This window comes from Natrix helvetica (assembly GCF_964273705.1).
Source record: "Natrix helvetica genome assembly, chromosome: 2".
Lineage (NCBI taxonomy): Eukaryota > Metazoa > Chordata > Lepidosauria > Squamata > Natricidae > Natrix > Natrix helvetica.
This window is the reverse complement of record NC_138552.1, coordinates 27361038-27371483: the sequence shown is the minus strand read 5'-3', so window position 1 is coordinate 27371483 and position 10446 is coordinate 27361038. Positions and strand designations below refer to the sequence as shown.

The 10446-nt window shown below is 44.9% G+C and overlaps 1 protein-coding gene across 1 annotated transcript; it reads right to left on the bottom strand.

Moving 5' to 3' along the window:
- Window positions 1–277: 277 nt before the first annotated feature.
- On the bottom strand, window positions 278–6425 carry GPX8 (glutathione peroxidase 8 (putative)). The gene is made up of 3 exons (XM_081940047.1): window positions 6205–6425; window positions 4761–5022; window positions 278–613 (listed from the first exon to the last, which is right to left on the bottom strand). The coding sequence occupies exons 1-3, from the start codon at window positions 6415–6417 to the stop codon at window positions 450–452; spliced, it is 639 nt and encodes a 212-aa protein (XP_081796173.1). The 5' UTR covers window positions 6418–6425; the 3' UTR covers window positions 278–449.
- Window positions 6426–10446: the final 4021 nt, after the last annotated feature.

Genomic DNA, 10446 nt, shown 5'->3' with positions numbered 1-10446 from the left:
ACGCCACATCCACCATGGTGCAGGAGACCGACTAGGCCACGCCCACCATGGGCAGGCCCACCCAGCAACCAAGCAAAGAACTTGTGGCTGAAATTTTTGAAGCCCACCCCTGTATTAAAGTCTTGACTTCTTTTGCTCTCAGCATCCTTCGTAGTTCTAAACCAGGGGTGTCCAAACTTGGGAACTTTAAGACTTGTGGACTTCAACTCCCAGAATTCCCCAGCCAGCCATGCTGGCTGGGGAATTCTGGGAGTTGAAGTCCACAAGTCTTAAAGTTCCCAAGTTTGGACACCCCTGTTCTAAACAGAAAAGTTCTGTTTCTCAGTTTGTCATGGCATTAAATGTCAAGAAAGATCATTGATAGCTCAGCCTTTGCCATATTTGAGCAGGGATGTACTAAGGCTGGATGGTGAAGTTGCCCAGTAGATCCACAAGGCACAGCGACGTCCTCAAAGGTCTTCCCTCTTTTTTATAATGATCTCCCTAATCAGAGCGGCTATATCCTGCTTGATGTTTTCTATGGGTTCTTCAGGCTTCAGGTATTTCAAGACTTTACCTTCAGGGCTGATGAGATATTTCCAGAAATTCCACTTAGGTTCCTTTTTAGAAGCATCTGCAGGAATAACATAAGATGAAGCACTTTTAGGTCACAGACAGCAGGGATGTGATTTGGAAAAAGGCAGGCACTCAGTTGGGATCCTGCTTTAATCAATATTAACAAAGTTTATGCATTTTATTTTCTCATTCTTTTTATAGACTGATTTGAAACTATCAGCTTGTACAGGTAGTCTTCCATCTGTGACCACCATTGAGCCCAAGATTTCTGTTGCTAAGCAAGACAGTTAAGTGAGTCCCCCCCCCCAATTTTACGACCTTTTTTTTGCCACTGTTACTAAATGAATCATTGTAGTTGTCAGGCCTGCAGCCATCTTTCTTTTGGATCCTTGGCCTGTCACACTTTCTATTATTCTACTACCGTGTTTCCCCGAAAATACGACCTGTCCTGAAACTAACGCCTTGCCACATTTTCCGCGTGGGCAAAAATATAAGCCCACCACCGAAAATAAGCCCCCCTGGACAACCCCCCTCTCCGCTCACCGACCTAGCGGTATCCTGAAGGCACCAAGCCGTGGAAGTCGGGGTGGTGGTAGGGGGCGGCAAGGCACTCACATTGCTTGGCGCGTTCAGGATACCACTAGGTTGGGGAGTGGTTCTGTCTGGTCGGAAGGGGGAGTTACCAGGTGGCTGCTCCCCTTGCAAGCGGGCTCCCTAGGCCTCCTGGTGGACAGAGAGTCTTCCGGACAGAGAGTCTTCCAGCAGCCAGCCCACACCATAGAGCGCACTCCTAGAGCGGCCACTGCTGGAAGACTCGGCAGCCGAGTTTTGGAGTTCGGAAGCCGGAGAAGAAGTTATGCTCGGAGCGCAGCGGCAGTGGCTGGGCCAGGGCATGGTGAGGCTGGGAGGCATGCTTGCTGGGGGCAGAACAGATGCTCGCGCAACCCCCTTCTCCAACCGGGCAGAGCTCCATGCACTGACCTAGGGGGTATCCCAAATGTACCAAGCCGCGAGAGCTGGGGAGCGGGCAGAGTACCATGTGCCTTGGCTGTGCCCGGCTCTTCGGGAGCCCGCTCGCAAGGGAGCAGCTGCCCGGCAACCCCAAAACAAAAAGCCCTCCCCCTATAATAAGCCCAAGGCCATATTTCATGGGGCAAAAGAAAATAAGACCCTGTCTTATTTTGGGGAAAACACGGTATGTATTTTCTATTATGGGAAATGGGAGGGGGAATTGTACGGAGTTACTTAATGTGCAGCCAAAACAAAATTCTTTCTAGAAAGCCAAGGTCATTCTTTGTCTCTGCACCTCTGCACCTGACCAGAACTGGATGGGTGAAACTGCCAGCATGGCAGTGGGACATTGGACCATGTGATGGATTTGTGGGTGTGAGGCAAGATCTTGAATTTTCAACTAGGTGGGGAAAACCTGGAAGCTTTCAGATTCCTGATTTTCCCAGATGTGCCAACATGGCTCTCTTAATAAATTGGAACTTTGACTAATACTTTGCCTTAGACTCTGATGCTATTTGGAACCCTGACAATAGTTTTTAAGTTAGTAACACTGTTGTTAGGTGAATCTGACTTCCCCCATTGACTTTGCTGGTCAGAAGGTCACAAAAGGGGGTCATATGACTGGGACATTGCAACCATCATAAATACATGCCAGTATCTGAATGTTGAACATATGACAATGAGGATGCTGCAGTGGTCGTAAGTGTGAAAAAGATCACAAGTCAGTTTTTCAGTGCCATTGTAACTCCAAATGGTTACTAAATGAATGCTTGTAAGTCTGTAATTAAAAATTGATTTCAGAACAATATGTGAACTCAGTACTAACTACTCATATTCAGATCTGATCATTTTTTCAGGTTTCCCTTCCTCTGTGAGACTTATCATAACCTGTCAATTTCCATGTTATTTCTAGTGACGGTTCCATTATTCTATTTCCTTAGCACTGTTTTCTCCTTGCATTTTGATTTCCCTATCCTCCCCTGCCTACCTCCAATAACTATGCTTTTCTTCCTCTTAACTCTTAACAAAAAATCCCCAAAACTCTTAACAAAAAATCCCCAACAGCTTGTCCTAAGTTGTATGATATTATGCGTCTTGACCAATCCGGAAGCTTCAACAATACCAAAGTATTCCCGAAAGTAATAATCAATATAAATAATTATTGTCACGTTCTGTACTCATAATGATTAGCCCAGTTTAATAGAATTATTCTATTCATAATATAAAGCATGGGATAAGACACACAATCCTCTTTTTGTTAATAAATAATCAAAGACTGACTAGAGAAGAAAAAATTCTGGAAATTTTGCAGAATAAGAATAGAATAGAATAGAATTCTTTATTGGCCAAGTGTGATTGGACACACAAGGAGTTTGTACTTGGTGCATATGCTCTCAGTATACATTAAAAAAAGATATATTTGTCAAGAATCATAAGGTACAACACTTAATGATAGTCAAATAAGCAATCAACTCATACTAGGAAACAATATAAATCATAACGATACAAGCAACAAGTTACAGTCATACAGTCATAAGTAGGAGTTGGGTGATAGGAACTATGAGAAGATTAATAGTAATAATAATGCTGGGTAAATTGATATATTTCTTCCTTCTACTATTAAAAAAAACAGTGGCTGTTATAAAAAAAAATTGAAATGCCTCTAGAGTTAATTTGATATTTGTGTACTCTTTTTCCAGAAATGGAGCCAGAATTGTTGAGCAGTGAAATTACAAGCAGAAGACAATAAAAGATCTAATCAAACTTAGGGGTAGGGGCCTGTGCTGTCCAAGCAATGTTATTGTGATTTTTTTTAAAAAAGGAATTTTGCCTTGATTTATTTCTAGAGCTGGGAGTGACTGGCCCAAAATCATCTGTTCAGCTTCATGGCTTAGACCAGTGATGACTAACTTTTTCTGGACTGAGTGCCCAAAGCGCACACGCACCCGAACCCACAAAATGCAATGCGCGCATGGTCCCATGCATGCATGCATTCCCCCTGCATGCTCCCCCCACATGCACGCGCCCCCGCACGTCCCATGTGCCCCACTTGCGCCCCCCCCCTAGCTGTCTGGTAGGAGGTACGCATGCAAGCACAGCAAAGCTGAACTGGGGCGATGGCTCACATGCCCACAGAGAGGGTGCTGCGTGCCACCTGTTTACCATCAGGCCTATAATTCTTCATACTTTCAATCAAGCCATTCTTGTTTCTACCACATCTGTATATTGCTTCGTACAGTACAAATGTACTAAGTTTTATTCTTTAAACTTCTTACGTCTTTCTTTTTGAGAATTTCATCAACTCCACTTAACTGTGACTTTCTCAGTCTTTGCCTTCCTCTTGCCTCATTTGCTCTACCTTCATAATAGATTTTCAGTTTGATCCTGTTACACCTATACATGTCAGAACAATTCCAGTGTACCTGGCAGTGCCAGCCTAGGAAAGACTTGTGTATGTATACACACAGAATCTTTGCATCGGGGAGTGCAAGCCATCTGGTTTCTTTTAAAAAATAAAAGAATTCCAAAAAGATTCTTAGAGTGCACAAGAATAAGCACTGGGTATATAAGCACTTCTTGTTATCCATGCACAGATCTTCCTTGTTTTTCTTGGTATCAATTTTAAATTCAAAAGCTTCATTTAGGAATAATAATAATAAAGCGGACTTCTGTAAGGTGCATAAATTAGGCAAATCAATCTTTTCATTCAGACAGGTAAGAGTCACTATTTTGTAGTGGGCTGTTTAGTGATATGCCTGTGCCTTCAAAGCAGCTTTTGACTCCTGGAGACTTCCTAGACTAGCCTCTGCAGTTTTCTTGGCAGGATTTTCTAAACCAATTTTCCATTGCCCTCCTTCTAAGGTTGAGCAAAAGTAACTGGTCTAATGTTATGCAGCATGCCTAAGACTAGAACTCACAGCCTCCCAGTTTCTAGCCTGATGCCTTAACCACTACTAAACCACATTGGCTGTCAGATATTAGTCATAGGAGAAGGCAAAGAACTGCACAATGTAGATAAATATATTCTAGTTCAAACTGCAGATATAGAATATTTGAAGAGATTTAGGTAGTAGAAACAGTTTTTTAAACAGAAACTGGAAATCTAACGAAACTGAAGTCTGCATATGTTTCTGCCTAAAAGTAACACTGCACTAAAAGACATAACATGCAGCTTAAGAGAGACATACACTTACCTATTAGAAATTTAAAAGCTGGTGATGCTTCAGAACCTAGGATTTTTATTTTACTGAAGATGGGGAATGTCACTCTATAATTCGATTTAGCAAAATAAATGATCTCGTCGTTCAGACCTGGCTCCATTTGCCCAAACTGATTGCAAGGAAAGGCCAACACAGTGAAATGGGATGATCCAAACTCTCGCTGGAGTTCCTGCAGCATGATGTAATTTTTTTCTGTGTGCGGACAGTAACTAGCCACGTTTACAACCAGAGCTGCCTTGAGACAAAATAGAAAATTAGAAAAGAAATTACAAAAGAACGCTGATCAGATCGCTGCTGATAAGTATCTTCCGATCTCATTTATCTTGGCTATTTATCATTTATCAGCGCAGAACAGCCTAGTGTTCAGATCAGTTTTACTATTTAAAAAAATAAACAGAATTTAAATCATAGGTATTAAGTAAAAGAAAACCCTACAATTCAGACAAAGCAAAGCACTTTTTAGGTCTAAGTGGCTAAGACACTGAGTTTATCGATCAGAAAGGTCATCAGTTTGGCGGTTCAAATCCCTAGTGAGCTCCCATTACTTGTCCCAGCTTCTGCCAACCTAGCAGTTCAAAAGCACATCAAAAATGCAAGTAGAAAAAATAGAGACCACTTTGGTGGGAAGGTAAGAGTGTTCCGTGCTCCTTTGGGGTTTAGTCATGCCGGCCACATTACCACAGAGACGACTTCAGACAGCACTGGCTCTTCGGCTTTGAAACAGAGATGAGCACCGCCCCCTAGAGTCGGGAACGACTAGCACATATATGCGAGGGGAACCTTTACCTTTTTAGTTTATGTGAATTTATGAAACAACTTTCTCCCACTGAAATAAAAGTTTGCCTAGCATTACAAGCATTAAGAACAGTCTAACTTCAATTGTTCAAATGAATGTATACACTTAGGCACCAAATTCAAGAATTCAACTGGTTCGCTAACCAAAACACACACCTACTGACTATGCTTACATTTGCAGTCTTTATAATGAAATAAAGAACAATATGAGAACTGGCCTATCAAACCAGACTCTGTTGGTCAATATCAGGTGCCTCTGCAAAGTTTAAAATGTGGAGATGATCCAGGTTTTAAACTTTGCAGAGGCATCTGATAGTTACCAACAGAGTCCGGTTTGATAAGCCAGTTCTTACATCATTTTTTTATTTTATTATAAAATAAAGCAAATGTAAGCAGAGTTTGTAGATGTCCATTTTTCCAGGGGAATACTCCTGGTCCCTAAAATCAGATAGTGGAGAAAATGAACCACTGAAACTTTTCAGTTGATCTCAGCAAGTATTACATTTTAACTTCAGTACCTTAGATTTCCCTTTCCAAATATTCCTAACGTGCTACTATTGCACAGAAAGAATACAGCAGCAAGTTCTGCCTAACCATTGGAAAAAAAATTGAAATTACTTACTTTGCCTCGGAATCTCTCCAAGGACATGGTCCTTCCTTTCCAATCCTCCACTTCAAAGGAATAAAAGTCTTTGTTTCTGGGTTTTAGGAACTTGAGCTGCAGCAAGGCCAGCAAGACTGTGCATAACACCATAGAAATGAAAATAATGAAAACCTTGTTTTTCAGCTTTGAGCTTTTTAGTGTATGCGTTGCTAGGGGCAGAGACGGCTCCATTTTGGAGAATTTTTGAGGGGAAGTTTCAGCAGGCCTGGAATGTGAGGAGGAGCTGAAGCCCAGCCACAGAAAGCTGGGATTGGAAGAAAGCTGAGGGAGGGAGGGAGGGAGAGAGAGAGCAGACTGTATTGTCTGGCTGAATTTTTCATTTTGTTTTGCTGTTCAAATCTGATTGTAGAAGAGGCTCTTAAAGATGGGATGCTATTTGTAAAGTCTCTACACCAGAGTTTCTCAATCTTGGCAGCTTTAAGATGCGTGGACTTTGACTCCTAGGCATGGCTGGCTGGGAAATTTTGGAACTTGGTCCACCCATCTTAAAGCTGCCAAAGTTGAGAACTACTGAACCACACAATTATATTAGGGCATTTTAACAGATGTCCCTTTGGGCCCATTGCCCTAGCATCACTAAAAACCCTGCGCTTAAAAATACATCAGCTTTCTCCAATCTGGAGCTGCCCAGATACAAGTGTTTAGAAGTTCTCATAAACTCTCAATCATCCAGCTAACTGGAGCATAATAGGAATTGATGTGCTATACATCCTATGATCATGATGTCAAACCTATGGCACGCGTGCCCGAAGTGGCAGCCATGTCACCTGGCATGTGCAGTGTCCCTCGTTCCCTTTTTGGGTTTCTGGCGTGCACATGCGCGCGACGATTAGCTGGCCTTCGTGTTTGCGGAAGTTTCTAACCAAGAACTCCTATCCCTACTACAGTTTAAAAGCTGCAGAATGAAGAAGTTGGCTTTCCAAATGCTAGTTGTTAGGCGCCCAGTTTCCACAGGATGGCAGCAAATGTGCAACAGAAACCAAGAAGAACAAACATTTCTGGGTTGTCCCTTTTCCATCTCAGAAGACGAGCCTGACTGCTTGGGATCTGAATATTAGACATACACATTTTAGATCTGAATATGAGACACACTGAGATGCTGCCAAAGTGAAGAAAGCAGCCTTGGCTGCTTTCAAAAGTTGTTGCTAAATGATAACGTTTAATGTAACAACAATGGAAGACAATTAAACAGTTGCCTCATAATCGTATGAATACAATGTGTACAATGTAAATATAAATGTCTGTCTTCTGATGCAGCCCCTGACATGCTCCTTAAAGAGCATGGACAGTTTTGAATGGGAAGATGTTGATTGCTCCTGTACCAGAATAACCTGCCTGTTGAATCTCAGTGGATGTTGGAAGAAATAGGTTGAGTGACTGAAATTGGGCATATAATAGTATGTCAGTGTTTCTCAACAACAATTGATGACCTCCTTTTGCCAGTCCACAATAGAAAGCATCCTCACTTATTGCATCACAGCATGGCATGCCGCAGTGGTGGGTTCCAGCCGGTACGCCCCGGTACAGGCATACCAGTGCCTGCTGGGAGCAGCAGACACCGTGCTGGAATGGTGCTTTGGAGGGTCCACCTGCCCGCCCGCGTTCCTTACCTGTATTTGACCCAACTGGGCCATTTGCCCACAGCGTATGACGCCTGTGCGACGCTCTGTCGAACAGCTAGTGCATCGCAGGGCAGTGGGTGCGCATGCATGCACAGTGCGCATGCACGTGGTGGTCCAGCCCTGCCGCAGCATACCGGTTGCGACGAGATCCGAAACCCACTATTGGCATGTCAGTTTGACAGCCACGGATAGAAAAACATTACAGAGGGTGGTGAGCACCAGTGACGTGCAGGCAGGGGAGGCAGGGGAGGCAGGGGAGGCAGAGCCTCACCGCTCTCATCATGAAAATAAGAGGCGCGCGGCTTGGTTTAGCCTCCCTGGACATCTCAGCAGCAGCCGCAAGTGTGCCGATCTCGCCATTTTTTGCATCGGGCGAGCCCGGGATCCTTGCAAGGGGAATGGGGCCACGTGTGCAGGCGGCTCCTCAATGCCAGCCTCCGATCAGCACAGCCACGGTCCCTTCATGTTGGCTTAGGAAGGAGGGGAATGGGACCACGTGTGCAGGGGAAGGGGATTGCGACTGTGCTAATCTGAGGCTGTGCATGGCTGAGGAGCCACTTGCACACATGGTCCCATTCCCCTTGCAAGGATCCCGGGCTCGTCCGATGCAAAAAATGCCTAGGTAACATCATCAGTGCTAGAAGGGGGGGGGGAAGGAGGAGAAAGGAGAAGTTTCTCTTCTCAGAAATGTCTTCTCAGTGGAACTGTGGCAGCCTGTCTGTCCCTTTCTGACATTTCTGAGAAGAGAAACTTCTCCTTTCTCCTCCTTCTCCCTGCCCATTCCCTTCTAGCACTGATGATGTTACCTAGGCATTTTTTGCATCAGGCGAGCCCAGGATCCTTGCAAAGGGAATGGGATCACATGTACAGGCGGCTTCTCAGTGCCAGCCTCAGATCAGCGCAGCCGCGGTCCCCTTCATGTTGGCTTAGGAAGGAGGGGAATGGGACCACGTGTGCAGGGAAAGAGGATCGCGGCTGTGCTAATCTGAGGCTGTGTGCGGCTGAGGAGCCGCCTGCACACGTGGTCCCATTCCCCTTGCAAGGATCCCGGGCTCGCCTGATGCAAAAAATGCCTAGGTAACATCATCAGTGCTAGAAGGGGGGGGGGAAAGGAGGAGAAAGGAGAAGTTTCTCTTCTCAGAAATGTCTTGTCGGTGGAGCTGCGGCAAACTGTCTGTCCCTTTCTCACATTTCTGAGAAGAGAAACTTCTCCGTTTGGGCTGCACCCATGCGATCGGAGCAACCACGCGGTTTGATGATGTCATAAACCTCACCGCACGTCACTGGTGAGCACAGCACAAAACATCGTGGGCTTTCCCCTGATAACAGGGGTGGGTTCCAGCAGTCACTACTGCTGGTTCGTTCATGGGCGTGCCGTGTGCATGCTTCATGCGCATGCACAATGCAATAAAATTGTTCTGTGCATGCGCAGAAGCAAAAAACAAGATGGCGGCGCCTAGGGCACCGCCCGGACAATCAGTTTGGGGTCGTGGCAGGCCTGGGTCGATGCTGGTTCCAGCGACCCAGGCCGCCAAACCACTATCGGTTTTGCTGAACCGGTCCAAACCGGTAGGAACCCACGACTGCCCTGATATCACTAGATGCGATCGCTAGGGCTCGTTTCCTTAGAAGAGTGAGGAAAATCCTTCGAGACAATTCACAGCCTGGTCAGCACTTCTTTACCCTCCTACCATCGGGAAGGAGCTAAGAAGCATAGCCAGCCGCACAAACAGGCTGAAGAACAGTTTCTGTCTGGGCTGTCATACTCCTGAATGCAAAATAACACCATGACTATGTAGTACGATGAACTTGCAGGGCTGGTACAACTTGTAACATGTTCACACTGGTGCAATAGGGCCAGGTGTTTGTTAATATTATTTATTGGGTTAGGGATTTTCTGTCTTCACTGCAAGTTGTATTGTGTTGGAGGTGTGTGTGCACTGAGGGAGTTCAACCAATCTCATTGTGCATAAGTTGTGCACTGACAAAGAAATAATTCAAACTCATCCTTGGCAGCTTCCCAGTCAACTCTGGGAATTTCCCAGCCAGCATGCTATAATGCTGGATGAAGAATTCTGGGAGTTGAAGTCCATATAGCTTAAAACTGCCAAGATTGAGAAGCATTGCTATAAGTTGAATCCCAACGGTCAGTTGCATTAAGCAACAATGTTGGCTCTCTGTGTGGGGCAGATTGATGAAACACACCTTTCCTAGCTGCCATATAGATAATTGCATTACTGTAATTAAAGCAACAAGAATCTGCAGGTGCCATAGACTAACTTCTATCCAGTTAGGTCAAACTTTGACTTTTCTTATTCAGATTGGACTTCCCAATTTACTCAGGGCTAGGTAGCCCTCTTGAGTCTGGGGAAGGCTCTGATGAGGGCTCTGTGTCAGAGGCAGAGAGGGGGCCAGAGCCATATGCTGCTTTCAGAATCAGACAGCAGTGAGGCAGATTAACAACTGGAGCCTGTTCCCAATGTGCTCATGTGCAGAGTTGCCAGACGAAGGGAACAGCTAAAGAACAGGGGTCGACTTGGGAGTAAGGCCAGATGATGAATGGCCCCTCCCAGAGGAA